Consider the following 24,577-nt stretch of genomic DNA (forward strand, 5'->3'; position numbering starts at 1 on the left):
CACGGTCGAAGCAGGTAGTGAGGCCCTTCCATGCACCATCAACCACGATGCTCCGGCCATCACTGGCGGATATGTCGGTAACCTCTTCCATGACTTCGACGATCTGCTCGTTTTCCCTCTTCCTGACTGCTTGACAGAGAGGTGCAGTTCATGGTGACCGACTTCAATAACTGATATACCACCAGATGAAGGTGCTGCATCACCCTCCCACGGCCAGCACTGCTCCTCCTTCTCCCTCACCTAAACTACAGCAAGTGGTTGATTACCACGTCTCCTGAAATCCCCTCCCCCTCCTCCGGACCAATTGCCATATCTTTCCGCCGTCGCTTCTCTGCACCAAGCAGTTGACCCTCCTTTTGCGATCATTCCCTGGAACTGTCTTGAGAAATCATAGTACTTTTCCACGTTCAGACCTTATCTCCATCCATGCAACAATTCTCATCCCATTCAAATTATCCAAAAGTGATAACTACGTATTCTAACATGCTCAATTCTCTAATCTCCTATTTTGCTATGATCTACTAGGCTACGTCGACGGCTCTCTCCGTTGTCCACCAACGATGCTCAACATCCCAAGAGCACTAAGTCTTCATGTGACACCGTTGTCGAAGCTTGGTGCAAGTTGTAAACCACCTTGGCAAATCATTCACGTACTCGCATGCTCAGTCTCCTATCCAGTCTCATGCAAACAAAACAAGAGAGAAGTACTATTATCGATTATCTACAAAATATAAAAATTATCATCGATAACTTAATCTTGATAAATCATTTCCTTAGTGATAAAGAAGCCATTATCCATATCCTTAACGACCTCGAGAATAAGTACAAGAAATTGACAATAACAATACAAGCACATAACTCATTAATGTCATTCGAAGAACTCTACGACAAGTTAATTGACTTTGAGATATATCTCAAATGCGAGGACAAACTAATTGAAGTGTGCTTTTGCTTTTACACTTAATTCTATCAGTATACATTTGACAGTGATTTTACCAAAATACAAGCACACACGAGCATTTTAGACAATCCAAATTTTACATATTTTTCATTTTCTGTTTTTTTTGTTTGTGTGTCTAACACTGGCTGGTTGATTTTGGATGCTGGTTTATTTTGGGAGCAAAGCTTTATGAAATTCCAAAGAAACGATGATGTGCTGATCAACCTCAAATGAGAACCCCCGGAATTAAAAATGAATGTTTTCCCAGAGGAAGCCAAGCAAGCAGTGTTTAATTTTAACACATTATGATAGCAATCAGAGTGATAAAGGAGAACGATAAAATTTTAAGCTGTAGGACTGACCTGAAGAAGACCTTGGGCTTCATGGGGAAAACTTATTTGCTGGGTTGCTGCGGCAATGATAAACTTTGAGCTGTAATAGGGTTTAAGACACGGTTTTCCTGTTGTTACCAAACAAAAGAGCACCATCCGAGTCAGTTCAATCGTTTTTTCATGATGGAATGTAGGCAATAGGAAAACTGCTACGAGGACAAAAGCTGCCTTTATGACTTGTTTACCAATCACTGGAAAAGAATTTTACCCGTGGGAAGAATATATGAATCTGGTCCAATCCACTAGTTGCAACCAAAATACAAATTAAAGTAGTTTGTTTTCGATAGTTTCTATATGCCATTACATATGGAAACATTTTGCATTAGTAGGAAAGATTATGTGCTTTTAAGTATCTTCTTCTAGCTCATTCTATCCCCATTTCTGGATATCTCTTGCAAGTTGCTTTTGTCAGCTTTCTTGTACTCCCCCCAGAAGTTCATCAAATAGGGCTTCAATCTGATTCCTGAAAGAAAAGGATGAGAAACATCGAGTTATGCTTAGCAATAAATTAAAAACAACCAATATTTCAACTTTTGACGTTCCAAGATTAGTGCTGGCAGTATGCCTCAGAAGAACACAGTCAGCAAGATAGTCGATATTTACTGACATATCAATGCCTAGACTAGTCTAAAAATCATACGAGAGAAAAATTAAAAAGCAAAACAAGGGAGGGGAGAAAATAGATTATTAGAGTATATATAACACATCAACAGCCTATTAAAACCAAAGGGAAGCTCGGCAAAAGAGACATCCATGCACCACAATAAAACATAGATTTGCCACGATTGGATTATAGCTCAACTGAACAAATGTGAATTGCATGCGGTATACCTGCATTGGAAAGTTATAAAGGTTCTTCAAAACTTTCACCTCGATCATCTTAACCATCAATCTGATTTTAATAAAAACAAACTAACATGATAATGTGACCAAATCATGTAAATGATTGAGAAGATAGCTTTCCAAGGAGACCTCTATAACTTTCTTACCCTGCATAGAATTAAGAGAACATGTTTCGGTTTGCACCCCTGACCAAGAGTGGCTCAGACCTTATAGATTAGGCACTCTCCAGTACTTGAAAGCCACTCCATATTTACCCCATAATGTCATCGAATCATCATCATTACAACAGCTAAGACAGCTATTTAACTCATTGAAAGCTATCATGTATAATCTCTAATCTTTACTTCTTCAATGTAATTAAAAAGAGAGAGAGTTAACATTTGAAAGAATTCCGGCGACACCTAGAAACAACAACGAGACAATCTAGTAGAAAAAGACATTGAAAGCTAGCTGGCCAAAACAACTTTATTTTCATTCATAAAGAATCATAGAATCATATACCTTCCATAAACCTGCAACTGATTAAATGCATAAGAACTGGAAAGTCAAAGAAGGAAATAGAACACAACTTAGAGTTATCAATCATACTACAACAACATAAACAATGATACAGCAATCTCATTTATTTAGCATGGTTTCTCTTTTTCAATCAGTTCCAAGCAATCTAAAATTTGGTAAATCTGCACTTGTTTTTAGCCGTAAAGACTAACTAGATCAAATTAGCAATTTCCCAGCTAAAATTGTACTGGTCCAATCTGTATCGGCTGGATCAGATCAGATCAGACCAATATGGCAAATCATGTAGAGTGGTGACAAATATGAAACTTCGGAACTTCACAATCATACAAAAAATTCTAAATTTACATTGCTTCCAAAAAGTATATAATGATTAATGATGAAGTAAAATCAGGAAAGAACTCAAGATACCTCTGATTCTGAAAATAGCTAACTGCAGTAATGTAAACTATTTATTGCTTACCTTGCAAGACAAAAAGAATAGAATGAAGGTAATTTAACAGATGTGGCAGGAATGCAATCAAGAACTGAGATCATCAACACCACTGCAATTATATGAAAAGTTTCCAATCCTCACAAGCTAATATGGAACTCACCGTTCCCGTGAAAAGGTCTTCACTTCTTGAGGAGCATGTCTCTGAACTCATCATTTGACTTTGGCTTCTCATTATCTTGATCAGGCTTTGCTTCCCTTTTAGTCCATCCAAGGGGCTTCACAAGAGCTCTTGGTGCAGCAAACGTGACACTCCCAGTAAACTTCCCACTACTACCACGCTTATCCACAATGGTGGCTTCAGACTCATCTTCTTTCCTGATACTGTTACCTCTCGCAAACCTTTTACCTGCATAATCAAAATATTTGGCTTGTACAGAAAAGGTGCAGCAGATTTCAACAGGACACATACTTCATTTACTAGACCATTGTTTTCAAAATGTAAATTGTCAATGATAATTTATTATGTGCAGGCATTTTCACTCAATTTAAAGACACTGTATAGGCATTTGTCTCTTATGCATCCATCTCAATACTGCTCAATAATGCTGAGATATCAAAATAAGGGTGAGCACCAGTATCATAACAGGGGGTCCTGAGATGCACAACATTTTCTGAAAAAAAGCTAAAGAGAATCAAAAGTGACAATCATCAATACTACAATGTGAAAAGATGCAAAACCCAGAATCAGTTTGGATTCTATAATAAAGGGATCAAACTAGAAGATGGGGTCAAGGAAAGATGAGAAGAGACGACGTACAATATTACCCTATAACTAAAGAGGGTGTTTTCATAACTTGAACAATGGTCATCAGGGCCTAAAAAACAACCTTTTGTCCCAAGGCTCACCCTCAACTTATAACTTGAAAAGAAAATAATGAACCTTGATCCGAAAAGCCAAGCAGACCTTAGTTAATATGGTACATAGCATTCTTTGTTAGGATCTGAGGCAAATCTTCCAAGTTCTACCAGATAATCTAAGGCACTGTCAGATAAAGGTCATCACTTTTCACCACAAGGACAAGACTGATATGATTACATTTAATACAAATAGGGCTGCTCAAGCCCCACTAGAAAGCTCCCAGATCAACTTAACCAAGTAGTGGAGTTCAAGACAAAAGGAGTGGTATAACCTATGTGGCATACCCTAACGTCAAATGTAAGACCAACAGCCTCCATGCCAGTTTCACAATATTATTTTGCATTGCCATAGCAGCAACAGATGATTGCCTCTTCATTATGATAAAGACAACAAAAATGAGGAGGGAACAAAAAGGAGAGTGATACTACAAGGTGTGTCAGGCCAATAGCTTTGTAATAATACCAAGAAACAAGGCTTTCATTTTCATTTGTAATAATACTAATAAGAGTGATGTGTCGGCGTAAGACACACAATATGGCAGCATGCATAGCAGCATGTTCATATATGTGAACTAGCAACAATTTATGGAAGGCAAATTGAAAGCAGAGAGAAACATGTCTGAACGAGAGACAATTTGTTATCAACAATTTAGGAAAGAACATCCTTTGGAGTTGCAACTTCACCAAGTAGCATCTAGATCCATAACAATCACAATAGAATAAAGAATTATACCGAACCAGCATTAAACCATTCTTGAGCATAATTGTCAAAGGATTTTGCTTAATGGTACATTTAGGATAAAGAATTTGCCCTTTCTTAAAATTTTAGTGACCATTTGGAGTAGCACTCTTAAGTGCAAAGTAAATAAACTAACCAATTAGCACACCATGGGCTGCTGATGTCTTGCTACCATCTAGGATTCTCTTTTGGCTATGTTTTGGGTCTGACCGTGCAATGCTTAATTTCTTCCCAAGCAGCTTCTGCTTGTTCTTTGCAACAGCTGCTGCAAGATGTTCATCATCTGAAAAATCTACATATGCTAACCCCTGCATTAATTGCAAAAAGAAAGGAAAATATTTTTAATTAACAAATGAAAAATATAAAGCATAGCATGCATTTGTGACCTGATAGCTACAAGTTGCAATTTCGTTAAAAGTACCAATCTATCGATCATTAAACTGAATTTCACAAACATGAATCAAAATAGAGAACGACAAAGGGTCTATCGGCATTCACGATGGCCTGATTATACATACTGGCAAATGTTGCATATGCATGTGGATTGTTGTTGTAAAATCACAAGTTCTACATAATAATGCATTTTTTTGCACCCTAAAACACAGTAGCCATCGGACCTAATAAAAAGAATGGAAACAGATCAAACAATTCCTGTAATCAAATTTGCCTGACAGTATATCAGCCATTTGCTGCATCACTTATGTTTTCCTTTTAAATCTGTTTAAGGATACAACATTTTGTAAAGCCAAACTCCATAAGACTCAACAAGCCAATAGGAAGGAAACATGTGGCAAACAATAAATGTGATTGACACAACCCAAGAATCAAAGTCGGCAGATCTAGGATGGAGGTTGCTGATGGCCCTTATGAATGGGTAACCTGCCATTATTTAAGGGTTGCCCTCAATAAACCACAGTACTCCAAAGGCCATCATCAATGGCGTAATAGGTCTGCAAACCTCATTTTATGCAAATGAGGGTTCACCAGGTAATGTACCAACTCCTTCCATCCACCTGCATTTACTTCTCTCAACTATCTACCTAGCCATCCAATGTTCACTCTTTGGGCATAGTTGGACCCATCAGGCCCACCCCAACACCACGTTCTCTTTACTTGCAGGTTGGAACATGAGGTGTGTGTGAATGCATTTTTACAGCGTCTCTGTCCTGTTGTGGGGCTCATTTGACATAGGGGCAAAACAACAGATGGTCAGCCCCAGAATCCTAAGTCAGCTGGGAGACCAAAAATGAAAATATAATGTGTGAATGCTTTTTTTTTTAACATTTTACAATTGGACTTGGGCATGTAAAGTTATAAACAGATAGGAGAATTCTGCAATCAAAGTAGCACACAAACAGAGATGAGATGGAGACTAAACCCTTGGTCCGCCTGTTTTTCTATCTTTTAACAATCGTATAGCAGTAACTCCACAGTCCCTGAAGAATTCACGTAGGTGGTCCTCATTTGCCTGAAATGGAAGTTTGCTTAAAATTTGTATTCAAAAATATTCTGTCATCCATTATCAAGATAACAACAAACAATTATAGATCACTTGCCTCAACGCTGAGATTTGAAATAAATGCAGTGCACTCATCATTGTAGTGATTAGGCTTGGATTCCCTAGATTCTGAAGTTCCCACGGATTGATTGTTGGCTGCATCTGTGTCCAGCAATTTCTCCACTTGTCCTTTATCTGTTTCCTCAGCAAGTTTAATCTGTTCTGGTGCTCTTATAGAGTCTCTTTTAGATGCTTGCACAGGTTCAGATGTATATTTCTTTCTCTTTCCAGGAGGCTGTTTAACTTCCAGTGCTTTACCTATTTTCCTCTTTTGTGGTGCATTGGCTGCAGGAGAACCATCTTTATTGACAACCGATGCAAGGTCAACTTTGGTCTCCTGTTGATTGTTGAATGCCATGAGCTCTTGTAGTCGTGGTGCCACCTAAGAAGAACATTAATATCACACAAGAGGAAACAAAATGACAAGTTACAAAAAAAAAAAAAACTCCAATAATTTATATATCATAAAAGAACATCAGAGTGAATCATGGGAAACATGAATTAAGATCGAGACTCCAAAGCAGAACTGGTTACTATAAATATAGATACATACCCAGTTAGACAAGCTCGCTAAAATATAAATAACTTAAGTACCTTAATAAATGCAAACTGAACAAGACATTCTAAACACATATATTGAAGCTGCTGATAAAGGCTTTTCAGGAAACTCATTTTGCAACAACTTACAACAATCAACACAGCTTGGGGACCACAGATAAAGATTATGAAACAGTCGCCTCATTGATGACCAGAACACCAAAATTCAAAATTTAAAAATCTCTTCCCTGGTAAGAGCAGGAAGGATTGTTACTAGTATTCAAACAACCAGCACCAACTACATTGTCAAAACAACTAGCTCACATGAAATCACCTCTAAGTCAATCGTAGAGATGAGAAGTACTAACTTGGAACCAAGTTCATAAAGGAAAAATTAACTTGACTTGTACCTCAAACATCATATGTTTCATCTTTAGCAAAAGATGAGGACTACCTTAGAGCTTCTGACAACAAATAACATTGATTTCTTAGACAACAAAGAGACTTCCACAGTTAAAACATAAAACCAATTAGAAAGGAGACATACCTTTTTCTGGGCAAGATCAAAGTCATCCAAGGTGCCGTGTTCCCTTTCAAACCGCAACCAGGAATGGCATACATCCTGAACAATTTGATGCTTTTAGGTCATCACAAGTATATAAATAAAATGATCTCCTAATTCTATACCATTTATTGAAAATTAAATCATAACACAAATTCCAAAGACACAAAAGCCAACAGAAGTAAACATTAAGGAATATGTTCTCAAAACCAATAACTTACATACGGTACTAAAGAGCAAAGAGTTAACAAGATGCAATGAACAATATCATCAATCAAGCTACATGCTACAGAGGATAATGCAGATGCTGAATATAATAAGTATCGAGAAAAGAAAGCAAAATACTATAACTAACTAAATGAGCAAGACAAGTAAAAGTCCATACTCAACAGCTATTCTAGAGTCTAGATTACACTACTTTATGCACGTGATCATTCCCATTAACTGTATAGTTGCTTTATCAACAAATTTAACAAAATATAACTAGAATATATTCAATAGCTTCACACAATCATCAATGTCTGAAGGGAAGTGTACATTCATTCACATTAAAATCTATGGCATGAACAAATATAATCTGTTGTTCTAAAAACCTTTAATTTTTAGGGCAGGAATGATGCTGGCACAAGAACCAGACTAAGAAGTTCTGAGGAAGGTGGGATCATCAAGGTGTGAGCAAAGGTTTACCAATCACCTTTTCAGTCTACTAAACACCTTAAGACAGTACAATTTGTTCTTGTTATATACTTCTTTTCCTCAAGATGACCTATGTATTTTATGTTGTTAGGATAGCTAAGGTCTACAGCAAGCAGTTCAATCAGACTGTTATCAGAAGTAAAAGCATAAAATCTCCAATGTTTTATGAGTTCAACATATCAGGACCATTATAGACTATAAAAATGACATGGTGTAATAATACACTCCTGTGGATAAATGGGCAAACCAATCATCTCCGAGCATAATGAATCAAACTGGCAGTTAAAATGTGAAAACAAGGAAAATGCGTCAAAATGTTCTATGTTAGTCATCAGTTAAATGATGCTTACCTCCGAACCTGTTCCTGAAAACCTTTTACTGTAGCATCTCTTGTAAATTGACCTTGCCTCATTTATTTGACCCAATTCAATTTCCATCGAGATATATGACAGCCAAATTTCCAGCATAGATCCACTAAAAATATACAAAGTTATTTAGAAAAAAAGAAAGAAATATATTTGTTTACAATTAATTTGCAACAAACAAAGAGCAGTACAAGTGAAATGAACCAATCAGCAATTTTACAAAAGCATATCACCCACATCAAGCTGGAAAACTTGGAAACAAGTAAATGAAAGACAGTAAAGACCTTTTCTTGAGCAAGTTTTCCCATACCCCACGAGCAGCAACGATATCATTTCCAAGCTTAACCTCTAATCTTGCCCAATACGAATGCAGATGCAATAGATCATCTGTACTCAGACACTCTGGCAATAAGAACTCTGTAGCACGCTGTAATCATGACAACATGAAGTACAAATCAGACATAATTTAAAGAACTCACAGGATAGACAATGAGTTAAGAAGAAAGCAAAACCTGAAATGTTTCTCTTATAAGGACATAGTCTAACCCATCCTCCTTAGAGCCAACCAAAGACATCCTTCGTCTTAAGCCATCCACTCGAGTGAGAAATAGATCCAGATACTACAACCAGAAAAGCATGCAAATATAAATTTAACCCATAATTATAAGAACAAAAAAAGTGGTCACAAACTACTTGAAAATTTTCAATGGAAAGTTGTTTGGAAAATATAGACAGAAAGTGGAAAGGTACTTGAGTGATAACAGTAACAGTTTTCGTATAACAATGCAAGATATGATATAGCTTGTTCATTGTAAATATTCAAAACTGATGCAAGTGTTTTCCGAAAGCATTGACAGGGTAAAATGTTGGAGAAGTCTCACATGCTATTCAAATTATATTGAAAAGATCTAGGCCTTGAACAATGCCTCCTACAAACTACTAAATTCTGCAGGTCATGCTGGAATCATAAATCTTCCATATGGAAAAAGTGCAGATTGATCTATTTTTAGCAACAACTTATCTTGTCAGTACAACACTATCACACTATCATTGTGTTTGTCCAAAATATGCATTTACCAATGACAATCCATAGAAGACCTTACTTCTTATCCATGTGTACCAGATCATCTACACATTCACAACAGTACCTTGGCACATAGCATGGTTATACTAACATATTCTGGCCAAACAAATAACCAGGTAATAAATAATTTAAAATCCCCGTATGGCTATTAACATCTGAGTCAACTCTTTTGAGTCAGAGCTCAGGTGTGGACTATAAGCTAATCGCCAAGTGCCAAAACATGGATGTAGTTTCAATATGGTCTCAGGTGCAACCTTAAAAAACGAGTTCATAAGTCAGGAGATCAATAAAGGATGAAGTTAAAACAAGCATTGATCAAATCAGAAAGCCTGCCACTAGCAATGTTTCTCTCATGATACAAAAGCGATGAGAAGGGAGCAAGATGCTGATATTTTGGTCTTTTAACAATGTTGAAATATGATGGCTCCATGTTGAACATAACTTTTCTCCAGAATCTATGAATAGCTAAACCCATCCACCTGAAAACAATAGTGGTAATGGCAATATTGAAATTAGTCCTTACACTTGTTATTAAGCTAGCAGCAATTCGGTGGTGTAACCAAATGAACACAAGAAGTTCATTATTGGTGATGGCAACAGATACAAGAGCATTAAGCCTAAAACTGCTTACAATAACATAAACAAGAACTTACATGAATGCATTTCAACATTACTTTTCTGTCTTTATGAACAGAAGACATCAGATAGGCAGCACCGTGATCTATCATTTTATATTATTGATAATTGGTTGTCCATTTTTAGAATTGTAAAATTCATGTTGTCAAAAATGTTGGGCACTATAAGGCACCAAGGTTCCTCAATGCACGAGATACTAGGTGCACTAAGTGCTTGACAATACAAAACTTATAAAAAATCTATAATTAAGAAACAAGACTATCATTAAAATAAAAAATTAGAGTTCCATATCATTTCATTTTCAAAATATCAGCATTGAATCATCGAATTACATTCATTTAACCATCTATATAGCATTAAAGTACTACCTTGTCCAAATCTAACAACAAGAACAACAAAATAAAAAAATATTAACATCAAAAGTCCAAAATTTTCATTAAGAAAGTCAATGATTAACAAAATTCATAGACTGTTATTAACAAGAGCTAACTATTATTAACAAAAATTAACATTACTATCAATGAGAAGCCCAGGTGAGGGGCTGAGAGCAGGGGAATGCAGGAAGGGGGGGCATTTGACTTGAGCCAAGATCTGATCCAAACTAGGAATATGATCAGATGCACCTAGGCTGACGTAGGTGCTCACTTGGACTACCCGTCGCCCAAGTGCTTGCATGGGCTGCCCAGTGCCTAGGCCCAGGCGCTTGACTAGGCAGCCCCCAAGCCCATGCGCCTCACCTAGGTCATCTTGAGGCTCAAACCCTGCCTCGCCTCTGCCGAGCACCCATTAATATTACTGATAAAAATCATAAAAGATGACAGAACTCAGAAAAAAATTAATATTGCATAGCACAAGGCTTGCCAACAGTTAATATACTCACTTGACATTTGCTCTTTGTGTTTCATACAAGCTTCCATGCAAGGTTTTCAACTTTGAGAACCAGAAGCAGAGAAGAAGAGGAGGGGAGAAGATGAAGAGGATGAGCTGATGGCAGAGAAGAAGGAAGGAGGCTACAGAGAAGGAGAGGAGGCCGAAGTGGTGGAGGGAAGAGTACCAATTCGATAGGGCTTGGGGTGGTGGACAACAGCTGACATGGGCAATGGTGGATGGCCCAAGGTGAAGAGGGAGAGGAGAGAGAGAGAGAGAGAGAGAGAGAGGCCAGACCCGGTCACATGGCTTACTGGGCAGTAACCCCTATATCACAAGTAGATTGCCCAATTTCATGTTCGGATCCATGGGCATTATGTACTAGTTCATCCAGTTTGTTGGTCCATGTTTGCAAGTAATATTCAACTGAAATAAGTATATATATAGCTCCAATCAAATGGACAATGGATACCTGATCTAAAACTTCTATAAAACTGAACTTGGTGTACAAATTAATCACATTCCTTCATATATATGTTAAGCATGTTTCACATAAAGATGGACATCATATGCAGCTAGGGACAAGTACATACAACCCCATATCTGATACAGGAATATTTTGCATTGGTTGCATGATAATACATGGACGAAAGGCATCTCCAGATACCCATAACAGGTACTCAATAAAATCAACAGTTTTCCAGCAAATACATCTCTAAATTTTGGACAATGTTGTATCTCGTCATGAACCAGAATATGTTTTTGGAATTACAATGCAATAGTTATCCAACAATAGGAAAACATAATTTAAGTGAACTTGAGGTTAAGCTTTCAAATTACATATTACCCAATATTTCAAGTTGAGAATATTTAAGGAACATGTATTGTTGGTATGGTAAGATAATAAATCTATAATGGAAGCATTGATGAAACCCCGAATATGATCGAGTATCAAAGTGACATAATAAAACCCAGTGTCATCTTGCCAATACATTATACAAATTCTATTGATGACAATGATTCATTTCAATGTCATCTTTAAAGTTAAATGCATAGTGGGCTTAATATTAGCTAAATGACAGATAAAAATAATTAATATTCACTTATTAGCGTATAATACTTTGCATCAAACTAACTTCAAAAGTTTTAAAATAACCTCTTTGTAGTTTGGAAAAGCACATTGTATAGCTTGCTCAAAGACCTGAAAACAAGAACCATAAAATAGCAAATGCTTCTAGTCAAATGTAAAAGCAAAGCTAGAGACAGAACATTGTACAGCTTGCTCAAAGATCCACAGTAGTAGCAGAAATATTGAATCACACATGTCACAAAACAAAGTTTCAGTGTTGTCACTTTTTTAGACCCATTAAGTGCTAATAACACTCATATTGTTAACTAACATCAGTTTTGTGGCAGTTAATGCAAAAAAAAATAATATGCATAGTCCTGCTAAAGAAACTTATTCATCTAGTTAAAAAAATCTTGAATGAAATTCACTACTACACAGTTATCAAACTCAACCTCAAAGATTCACCAACTTTAAGTTTAATATTTGCTATCTTATTGAAGCAATTTGTTATAATAATAAACAAAGTATGAAAACTAATTTACTGATACATGAACTTATGAGAATTTTCAAGTTTGCTTAAACATGATAAGCATATATCCTGTTACCATGTATGAAGACTCATGATGCTGAACTTCATAATGCAAGCATGTGGTACAGCAAAAAGATAGCACATACTCCATCAAGACAGCAAAGCAAATCCTATGGCCTATTCTACAGTTTTTAATGGAACAATTTACTGGCTAACCTCTGACATGTATCACCATAATGTCACTTCAAGATCGAAACAGGACACCAATGCAACTCTTAACTGATCAGTTCTCAAAGCAAAGTTTTGAGGTCACTTGGTATATGCATAGGATGAATTCTTAGTTAAGAGAGTCAGCCTATCACTTTTTTCAGTAAGAAACTCAATGATACAAAACAATATTATTCTACCTACAACAAAGAATTCTATGTCATTATGTAATGTCTTAGGTATTGGTGATATTACCTTCTACAGCAAGAGTTTGTCTTGCTGTCTGACCACCATGCCCTAAGGTACTTAAATGCCCAAAAGAAGTTAAATACCCAATATGCCAAGTGGGTTGAGTTTCCCAACGAATACTCTCATGTAATTAAACATTGTTCTTACACTCAGAACAATGCTGCTAATTCCCTTAATCAAATTTCTATAATTCTATCTACCATGAGTGTTAAGGTCATAGGATTCAAGCGATTAAAAGAAGAGTATATACCCAATGTCCAGACTTTAGTCACGTATATCAAGAAGTCTAAGAATGAAAACCGTTGTGAACATATGGACTTTATTCTTAGGGATAGTTACTTTTTTCGATCTACTAGATTGTGTGTTCCCCGATCCTCCCTTCAAGACTTGTTTGGGAAATGCACACAGTTGGATTAGCAGGTCACCTAGGCTAAGACAAGACCATTGCATTAATCGAGGATAGATTTTATTGATCTTCCTTAAAGCGAGATGTTGCTCGAGTAGTGTCATAGTGTCGCACCTGTCAAATTGCCAAGACTCGCAAACACAATACTGGCCTAAATACCACATTACTCATTCCGCATTCACCACGACAAGATGTGAGCTTAGATTCTATTCTAGTTGTTGTTGATTGATTTTAAAAAATGACCCACTTTATCCTATGTAACAAGACCAACGATGCCTCACACATTGCTAAAATTGTTCTTTTAAGAAGTGATTAAATTACATGACTTGCCCTTAACAATGGTGTCTGATATGGATGTAAAATTTGTTAGCTACTTTTGGAAAACTTTGTAGAGACTGTTTAGTACAATATTGAAGTTCTCATCAGCCTTTCACCCTAAGACTGATGGTCAAACTAAGGAACCATTCTTTGGGAAATCTTCTTAGATGTTTAGTTGGAGAGAAATCCAAAAATTCGAACTTAACCTTACCCATTGTATAATTTATATACAATAACTCAGAGTCAACCGCTCCATCGGAAAAAGCCTATTTCAAACTGTTCTCGGCTATTACTTGCACGACTATTGACCTTGCACCCCTTCCACTTGACTATCATGCCTCAAAATCAGCTTACTCCTTCGCTCAACATATGTATGATTTGCATGCCAAGATTCGACGTAAATTGCCCTAAGTAATGAAAGTTACAAACTTGTTGCTAATGCACACCATAGAAGTCAAGAGTTCCAAGTTGGTGATTATGTTTGGTTCATGTTCGCCCTGAGATATTCCCTAAAAACTCATTCAAAAGTTTAAATGCTCGAGCCATTGATCCTTTCCCCATTATCCAAAAACTAGGATCTAATGCAATATTTGCTTGATTTACATTTCAACTTAAATTTTAGTCTAGTTTTTAATGTGGAAGATTTAACTCCATATCATGGTACTTTTGAGTCTCCTTTGTCAACCGATGTTCCTATAAGTGGCAATCCACCCAAAGCACCAATTCTCCCACAACACAAGGATGACGTAAGGGTCATTCTTGATAACTGCCTTATTACATCTGCTACTAGCATTACTCAACGCTTTCTTGTCAAGTGGCATGATCGTTTAGCTTACAATGGCATTTACTTTGGAGGAACTTCGTGACTTTGCACCAGACTTATTAGACCAATACCTTCCAGATTACTCTCCGGGGTCGAGTTCTTTTCCACTAGGAGAGAATGATAAAAAATCATCTAACTTTACAAAAGATTTCAGAAAAGTTTATTTTTGGCAAAGAAGTCGACAAAAAATCATCAATCAGTTGGCTTAGAAATTCTAAGAGTAGTGTTGAAAATTAAAAAGTCTTTTAGTCTTTCTAAGGACTTCTTTTGTATTAAGTACGCTCATTTACTATTTCAGTGTCCTATAAGTCATATTTTGTATTTCTAAAAGACATACTAAGTCTCTAGGAGATTACTTTTGAGAATCATTATCTTCATTAATTGTACCAAGGCTCCTAAACCCCTATAAATAGTGGAGTTTGTCAATGAATCAAACACTTTATATTTGACTGAAACGAATTGCATCTTCTCTAGTCTCTTAATCTCCTCTCTTATCTCACATTTTTCTCTCTCTCTTCCCCTCTCTTCCTCTCTACTTCTTCTACTCTGTTCTACATCAATACCACTCTCTTGAAAAAGTTGGAATGAATCAGAACCAGTTTGGTTGTATTACTTAGCTACTTTAGGCAAGACAAAGTTCCATGTCACATCCCTTTTATGGAATGACAAAATTTCAACTGTAATTTTTTTATTACAATGGTAAGTTCATAAGAAATTTAAAAGTAGACTATAAGTGTATTGATCATTGTGGTGCTATGGCTACTAGCATTCACAGCTAAAAATCAAAAACCTGATTGCTAACAGGCGGAGACATAGTTGATATTGGTGGTGGTGATTCACAACAATCATACTAAAACTACAAGAAATAAACATCAGAATACATGATGCCTTTGTTGCATCAAACACCAAGCATGCTCACTATAAGTAACTTATCCAGCAAAACTTCATAATTCTTGCAATCTAGAAAAGAACTATGCAACGATTCTTAAAGTCCAAAACCCATGCTGAAACTGTTCACCTTCATTAGGCACAAAATGGCCTCAAATGTAAAAGTTTGTTCCCAGAAATACAAAATATGAATAATAGCTAGTGGTACTGGCGCATATACTAAGGCTCATATGGTGGAAATTTAACTGTAAAAGATTGTGGATGCTCATAAAAATCGCTAGGTTAAAAACAAAATGCCCAAAAAAATTATCAGCATGCCTCTTTTCATTAAGCTGAATATAACATGCATGCTTTTGCCTTTTGCTTGAAGGACACTTCAGTAATATATTGATATGAAAGTTGAGATGCCATTTTCAGAAAGTATTCAAAACTAAACATATTGTCAATCACATCATGAGTCATCGAGTCTCATGACCTTACGACTTCTCCAGGTTAGAAACACAAGCCAATTGTAGCATTCCAAAATTGTTTTGCTATATTTACTTCATATAAGAAGTATCCTTCCAACTATTTCTGGTCAAAACTATGGGATCCTTTCTGCCGCTAGATTTATTTAAGGGTATCTTCACTTGGAAATCAAAAGATGGCTATTTCCTTTCTTATTGTATATGAAAAGGCTATGGCCTTCCTGACTCATAATCTGAACTGGTCTTCTTCTCCCTCAGTCAGTACTGAACATCTTCAATTAGAGGTCTGCTTTATACATGTCCCACATCACAAAGAATTTAACTTTAATTATCAACTAGTATGTCTCTTTCCGCAAATACAACCACTTGTTATTCTGAGTTCCAGGGGTACCAGATATATCTTTTTAAAATCCTCATCTCTGCTACCTGAACCTTTTGCATGTGTTGTCCATAGAAAAATTGGCCCTCAAATTATCTTGTGAGTTTATATCTAACTTAAAAAGACATCCAAGGGACACAACAACCTAGAACCTAGAAGCCTCCCTCTACATTTAAACCGCCTCGTTTTATTTTATGAGCATTATGTTCTCTAGACTCTAATCATGCCTTTTATAAGCAATCAATCCAAAATACTAATTATTTCAGCAATTGGTGATTTTTTACTACCTACTCATTCTATATTGATTCAAGCATTACCAGCAGAAAGGTGGTGCCAAACTGCAGCTTGTATGGCAGAGAGGAGAGGGAGAGTAAATAAGAACAGGGACCGAAGAGAAAAGGGGAGACAGGACAGCAGCTGCAAGGCTCGTTTCACCACAAAAAGAAGAGAGGAGGTGAGAGAAGGGTGAAGGAAAAAACAAGAGAGGACACTGACAACAAGCTGAACACCAATACAGAGAGAGGAGAAAGAAAAGGGAGGGAAGAGAAGAAGTGTACCAGATAGAGTAGAGGGTAGAGGAGCTGACCGACGATGGAAACATGGAAACTCGAATCCAATAGGGTACAATGCAAATAGATGGAAGGCTCCAAGCGAGTGTCAGAGAGAGAGAGAGAGAGAGAGAGAGAGAGAGAGAGAGAGAGAGAGCTCGGGTTGGAGGATAAAAGCAATTGACTTGGATCCCACGCGATGGATCATACTCGAGGGGATCTTCGTATGAAACCCAGGTGACTGCTTGGTACACCTAGCACTTCAACTGAAGTGCTAACCTAAGAACCGTAGAAGCACTCAAGCAAGGCCCTTGATTGAGCACATACATGAACGCTCAAGCACTTCTTAAAACACTGGGTAACATTTTGATGGTTCATTGCTTTTACAAAGAACTTCCATACAGGCAAAATAAAAATAGGGAGCAGATGATCAAACTCATAAGAAATATCAAATGGTTTGGTATTTTCATGGCAAATCAGTTCATACTCACAGTTGGAATTTGTACATTTGTCAAATATACTAGAACTTGTTTAATCTCTTATTTTACAGTCTTGATCAGAATGTTTCCAAAAGAAAAGGTAACACAGGCCACTCCTTGCTTGCTCTACCCCTATGTTCTTGCATGTCTCTACCTATCTCACTTAATTACTCAAGCTCCACCCCTTGTCTCTCTGACATCTACTGCTACAGCAAATCATTAAGGCCTTGGCCAATATAATACACCAGTCAGCCATTGATTTGCCTGGAACTAGAATATACACTTGTTCTATGTTGATCTAATAGTCAAGTGCTAATGTGGCAACAGCAACTAGAAAAGAAGGAAGCATACATTACTTAGCTCTTTCTCTGATGCATGAAGACGTTCCAAAGAGAGCAAGTAACGAACCCATAGTTCACCAACCCATGTACAATTCTTTGTGGCTCTAGAATATACACTTCTCAGAATGGCAGGAACCTGAAGCAAAAATAGCCAATTATGTCATCATCACATCTGCCATAATGTTTAATAAAAAACAGTAAAATGGAAACACCTTCAAGGTTCTGTCCAAATCACTAGAATACCGTAGCCATAAGTCACTAGATATTGGAAACAGTGCAACAGCACGCTCATACAAGATTTGAACACGTGCAGGGTCTCCAGAAGATTCCTCAAACTTTATATAGTTCTGTTAGCAAATGTGACAGAAAGAGTTCAGCTAGCAGTAACTGGAAACACAGTAGAAGATAACTGAAAATAAGGAGCAGTATCAACTAAGATTCAAACAAAAGTGATACCCATGAAAAATTTTCAAGAACACCTTGTCAAACAAACAAGCAATTAAAAGCTAGATGTAAGATGCATGTTCATTTAGAAACTGTGTGCGACTAGGATTGTGTGAGATATGCTTTTTGGACATTGTCACTATACCTACAAATAGTGTCCCAACCTGAAGATATCATGCCAGAGAAAGGAGTCATACAGGGTATGGGCACATATTCTCCAGTTCATTTAAGGTCAAACATGCCTCTTAGCCATTGGCTCGCATGAGCAATATGTGTCACCATTAGGGACTCCAGCAGAGGCTTAGCAGCAATGGATATGGAAAACCTGGTCAAAAAGCAACTCCATATTGCATAAATTTCAAAAACAATATTTACATTAACCATCACTCTAGCAAACATGTGTCAAATATCTACATTTTTTATAGTACTTACCTTTAACACTTTGCCAATTTGACTAAATGCAATTAAATACAAACCTAACTATTATTGTCAACAAGACATCCAAATAAGCCTTAGTAGTACTACCAACCTTCTCTCTTCAGTTAAATGAACACCTATGCCATAATGATATAGAGCACCAAAATCCAAATCACTATCTAAACTAGCTTCTGCTAGAAAGAAGCGTCGCACTATATACTGCAAGCATATTTACCTTCAACATGAACTTCACTAAGCAACAGAAGAAAATTTATTTGTAGTTATTCTCTTAACCTATTTAAAGTAACAAACTACCACTAAGCCAATCTTTAAAAAAAGAGTACAAAGTACAAACAATTAAATGGTAAATAAAACAGAGGCGGTTAGACATTTGATAAAGAAATTGTACAACTGTATCAAAGCTAAATTGCAGAAACAAAAAGAAACAAATGCAGAATACAGTAACCATAACCATCTATCCTGGAAGTAGGATTTTCTATATCAAAATTAACAGTTACCAGCATGCTTAATATTTTACTCAAATTCCATTTTCTCAAGTGCCACAACTACCTCCATTGTCATCCATCTATAGTTAAAATTAAACATACAAACAATAAAAGAGGCAACCCACAAACATATCACACAGAAAATATATATATATATATAAAGACGTACTGGATGCAGATACATAATGATGCTCTCATAGAAAAGCATGCAAAAAGAGTTCCTAGATAGATATTGACTTGCATCAAGTGTACACAATTCAATGGTCATATTAGTCCTATCATAGACATACAGTCTGACAGTAGTCACAGACATCATACAAGAAGGATCAAGTAACATAATTTTTTAAAAATAGCCCTTTTGAGAAAATCATGGGCTAAGGGCAGCGGCAAAATCTGAAGAAGAAAGCCAAAGATATTGGATCAGTGAACAATCAGCTCATACTCAACAATGTTAGCAAACATGCATGATACCAGCAAAAAAATTCCAGAAACATTCAAAATAATTTTGAGGCTTCTAAAGACCCAACTATTCCTTCTTGTGGGACATTTCAGTCAAGATTTTAAATTTCGAATGATACCGCCCGCTATCGGGCAGAACACTTGATATAGCCCCGTATCGAACCATACGAGGCTGTATCGGGCGGTAATGGTCGATTTCGACTGTGACCGCCCGCTACCGGACGATATCAGCCTAGCTACGACGAGGGAAGAAGAAGAGAGAGAATCGAAAGAACCTTGACGCGTCCCGATCCGACACCGCCCTCCCTCGACGATCTTGATCTATGAGGTAACAGCCAGGCGACGACTAGAGCAGCGAAAGAGGTGGTCTCCTTCATAGCCTTGTCTGCGAAGGAGACCACCTCTTTCGCTGAAGGCCGAAGACGTCTGCGGCCTTCGACATCTTCGCCGAACGCCGCAAATGAGGAGATGAAAGAGACTGCATTCTTCTCATCGTCTGAGGCGACGAGGAGAAGAGGAGGAGACGACATCATCGAGGCAACGTACGCCTCCTTTTTAAATTTTTTTAATATTATTTTTTATATTATATTATATATATATAGATGTACCGCTTGATATTCCCTGGCATACCGAACGGTACTCTCGTACCATACCGTACCGAGCAAAGCTCGATACACCGGTACGGTACGAAATTTCAAACCTTATCCTCAGTCCAAGCGTCTTGTTAAATTCTCCAATACAATTGCATTGCTTCTAAAACTTTAACTTAAATAGTCACATGGTAACCTTTATAGAAGGAACTTAATCCAAAAGAAGAAGAAAAATTAGCAAAAATAAACCATCAACAAGATATACAAATATAAATAAAAAAATAAAATGTAACAATCTGTACTATAATTCCTAATAAAAAACAAGAAGAAAATAACAGCACAGAGACAATGGTATGTCAGTAAATGATTCTCATTCAATAAAACTTCATAGTACCATGAACTGTTGAAGCCTCTCAGAATCAGATGCATCATGATTAGAAATTTGTTCTTCATATTGCTTACGAGCATTATAAACTTCAATTGCTTTTTTATAAGCAGAAATAATATTTGTAGGAACACCATCAAACTCAGAGTTTGCGTCATTATGATTCCCTTGTTCAGCTTCCCAAAGCTTATAATCCCTTAGTGTTGATCTTAAATCAACCAAAGGAACAGATAATTGGCGATGATATAGATTCCGAACACGGTGAGTTTGTTTTTCTTTTTCCTAATAAGAAGGAAGAGTTTAGTTAGGAAAGAAATAACAGTCTAAAACAAATATGAGCATGCCAAAAAAAATATTTTGTGCCTATGATATTGACCTCATTCTCATTGTCACCCATAATTAGACATATAGCTTGTTCAAAGTTTCTGTATGCCTCCCATATTTTATTGCCTTCAATGATATGCAACCCAGCAGCAGTAAGAGCACGCTCAAATAACTGTCTCATCTTTGAAACACCATCTGGTGAACATCGAGATATTGAAGCATCATGTTCTTGAACAAAATTTATATAATCACACCATAGAGGTACAGACTGCATTGGAAGGATAGCTAAAATTAGGAAACAGATACTGACAAAGTGTACTTATCAAACTTTGGCTGCTTTGTGGTTAGTAACCCAACATACCAAATATTCTTGCACAGCACGTTCGTAAAGCTTCTCAACTTCAGTGAAAGCTTCAGAACTGTTTAAAAATGTTCTTATAAAACATGAATTAATACATATTTAAGTCCAAATATACAGAATTAGAAACAAGAAACAAAATACTCATTCAAATATTAAAAAAGTCTTCTAATGTACAGGTTACATCAGCAAGCATGCATTGAATTAACTTAGGTCTGCATTCATATTGGTCATTTTAATAAAAGAGACAAGGATAACAACAGTTAACTAAGAAGGGTGATGATGTAATTGAAAATTAATTTTAGGCACTTAGAACCTGTGCAAGGCCTGAATTGTCTACAACAATATGAAAGATAATAGAACTACCAACACGAGAGAAGCACCAGAATATAAAATAGTGCAAATAGGACATGCACAATCACAATACATAAAAGCTTCATTTGAAATTTAATTAATAAGAAGAATGCATGGGTTTTTATTTTATCTATCCTAGGATAGAATAGAAGGAAGGGCACACCCAGGCACAGTTTAAAGATTCAGCTAAAACTTAGAAGTCAGGCCTAAAGGGACTAATTACAGCTGGTAATCAATGAAAACTTGTCCAGTCTGGTTGGTTTCAGCTGAAACCAACTCATTGGACTAGGCATCACTTGGCTTTGCCTAGTATCAGAAGTTGTGGTGGTTTCAGCTCAATTAATGACTCATCCAGTTTCATCCATGAAAATGGATCACTCAACATTGTATGTAGTTTTCTCACAGGATTTTACAATTTAGGCCTCTTCTCGGCCACCTTTCTCCGATTTTGCCTCTTATTTGCAGGTTCCTTGCATTAAACTATTTATCTTTAATTTACTAGGTCTTAAGGCCGGTTTGAATCTCTTCATCAATTTTTGATAGAATCACACAGAAATCTTCTCTCATTGGTTGGCTATGTTCCATAATAATAGTGGCCAAGAGCAGTAGGTACCACCAAGACAGAAAAGAAAGAAACAATACAATGATAACTTCCATGGCACTAAAAAAGGAAGATCATAATAACAAAGAAACATAAATAAAGATACTAGTTCTCAAATTCCTTCATAAGGTCATTGTGTAAATTTAGCTTCTGATACACATAATATGACAATGTAGAAATAATCATAGAGGTGATCATGAGAATCCACTATATAATGAATGCAACATATCATTTTAAGGATCCTTAATAGCATTCTGGTCATTACATGGCACTACGTACGTACAAAACGAGTGGCATTACCTGAATGCAGAATTAGTTCAAGCACTCAAATATGACATGAACTGGCAACATGTAAAATTTATTCAAAATCTAGCAGTGGACTTTAAAGATTCCAATTTACCACAAAGGCTTATGACACACAACACCTTTCTGAAAGACTCAACAAAAAGAATTGAGATCAAACACTTATGTCAACACAATCATCAACCTAGGTAACTGGGCGCGGAGGGACATGGCTAAGCCACATTCATGTCTCTGAACTTTTGAAACCCTCCAGCCCACTTAACCAAGAGGTAGCATGGTTAACAAATTTGGTTTTAATGTGACTGTGGAAAACTTTAGGATTCATTTACTGAATAAGGTATGAATTAGTTTAACTTCCACTATAAATCAAGTGCAGCTTGCAATGTCAGTGGAGCTTAAAAACAGCTCAGGGAATTGTGGTCTAAGTTTCAACCATGTGTTATATACTAGTGTGGCCTATAAGAAAAGGAAAAATATAATAGGAGAATTGGAGGAAAATAGCTGTTCCTTCAGAGTTTCAGTTGTCAAATGCATATTTCTATGGGTTATGTACCTAAGTCTGCAAGAAATGCAAAAGTGAATGTGATCAGCGGCTATTACTGATAAATCCCTAAACATAGCTTATGAGCAGAAAAAATATATGTAGCCAACTCCAAATAATTGAGACATTACAGCTGTGTGAAAAAAGTTATAAAGTCATTCTGATTGTAGATTCTGTTAATGAATAAATGCATTAGATACTATTTTGTACTTTGACATCTTATGCGGCTCAAATGCAATTAAAATTTATTGTTTAACCTAGGTCGATGAGCATGAACAGATGACGCATAGAATCTTGATACAGTTGCCTAGCGCACAGATGAGACAAATTTGCATTATAACATGAACAAACCCTAAATTCAAGTGAAGGTAGAAAGGATCTACCTCGTGCACAATGAGACTTCATCTTTTATCCACTCCTGCCACATCTCTGAGCTCAAGGGGAACCGCTCATTCATCGATTCCCTCGCCTGCCGCAGCTGCTTTAGACGTCCAAACTTCCGCAAGCACTGAATGTACTGCACAAGAGAACGAAAGCGATCAAGGCACGGTGACCAAGCCTCCTACAGAGTACATAAATGCGGCCATTTACAAGCAACAATATCATCGACAGCGGGATTACCTGGACGTTGGTGTCGTAGTCGAAGGGATTCTCAGCGAGGGATTTCTCTAGGGTTTTGATCCGTAGGTCCTCCGCGGCCTCGTCATCGTCGTCGGATGAGGAGGAAGAGGAGTCGGAGTTAAGGCTCCTGTCCTCCTGCTCCGCTAGGGTTTCTTCCATTGCGATCACAACCTCGGGCGGACTTCTTCCTTCCCGCACTCCCTCTCCCACTCTGGTTCCCATGGGAATGATAAAGAAAGGCCCAATTCTCTCTCTTTGGTTCGACCCACGACAGCGTGTTGACTTATATAGACCGAGATCGGGACTCGGGTTGTTTCCGGGCCTGCGCAGGAAGCCCTCTTTCGAGTTTGCACGTGACATGTACACGAGTTACGATGAAAGATGAGGTGGGCCCACGCGGAGCCCCTCAATTCTGCCACAGTGTACATAGGAAGGTGTATTTCGAGATATCTGATACAGTATAACGTGTTGTAGAGAGTATAATATGTTTGATTTTGTTTATTTTATATATTAATGATACAATTTTTAGATATTTGAGTCACTGTTATATATAGGACTTGAAACTTATATTTACAAATATTATATTTGATTTTTCTTTTTATTTTAGGGATGATCCTCTATGATTTCTAATGGAACCCTATGAGTGAGTGATATTGAAGCCTTTGATAGTTCACTGAGATATTGGTGATAATTCTGATAGCTATGATATAGTTGAGAATTTAGGTTCAAGGAGACAATAGTTGAAGAGGAGGGTGGAATTGATTCCAATATCCACACTGCATGCATGCGATATTGTTGAGACAATATATGTATTGTCATGAGAGAAGATGGGACTGATGTTGGATGCATTAGTGCTTTGTACAGATGAAGATGAAGAGAAGA

General features: G+C 36.9%; 1 protein-coding gene across 4 annotated transcripts; it reads right to left on the bottom strand.

The window, feature by feature from the left end:
* Window positions 1–1,552: 1,552 nt before the first annotated feature.
* On the bottom strand, window positions 1,553–24,007 carry LOC103993510 (uncharacterized). Of its 4 annotated transcripts, none has more exons than XM_009413599.3 (17): window positions 23,696–23,999; window positions 23,458–23,591; window positions 21,279–21,351; window positions 20,970–21,185; window positions 20,603–20,875; window positions 18,005–18,139; window positions 17,803–17,928; window positions 12,246–12,290; window positions 9,015–9,122; window positions 8,787–8,929; window positions 8,488–8,611; window positions 7,427–7,501; window positions 6,341–6,724; window positions 6,163–6,252; window positions 4,921–5,092; window positions 3,288–3,533; window positions 1,553–1,795 (listed from the first exon to the last, which is right to left on the bottom strand). In XM_009413599.3, the coding sequence occupies exons 1-16, from the start codon at window positions 23,915–23,917 to the stop codon at window positions 3,307–3,309; spliced, it is 2,547 nt and encodes an 848-aa protein (XP_009411874.2). In that variant the 5' UTR covers window positions 23,918–23,999; the 3' UTR covers window positions 1,553–1,795; window positions 3,288–3,306. The 4 variants fall into 4 exon arrangements, with proteins under 4 accessions (XP_009411874.2, XP_009411875.2, XP_065020523.1 ...); XM_009413600.3 differs by having other exon boundaries at window positions 21,279–21,336; window positions 23,696–23,994; XM_065164451.1 differs by lacking the exon at window positions 20,603–20,875 and having other exon boundaries at window positions 23,696–24,007.
* Between the last annotated feature and the right edge of the window lie 570 nt (window positions 24,008–24,577).

This window comes from Musa acuminata, chromosome BXJ3-8, assembly GCF_036884655.1.
Source record: "Musa acuminata AAA Group cultivar baxijiao chromosome BXJ3-8, Cavendish_Baxijiao_AAA, whole genome shotgun sequence".
NCBI lineage: Eukaryota > Viridiplantae > Streptophyta > Magnoliopsida > Zingiberales > Musaceae > Musa > Musa acuminata.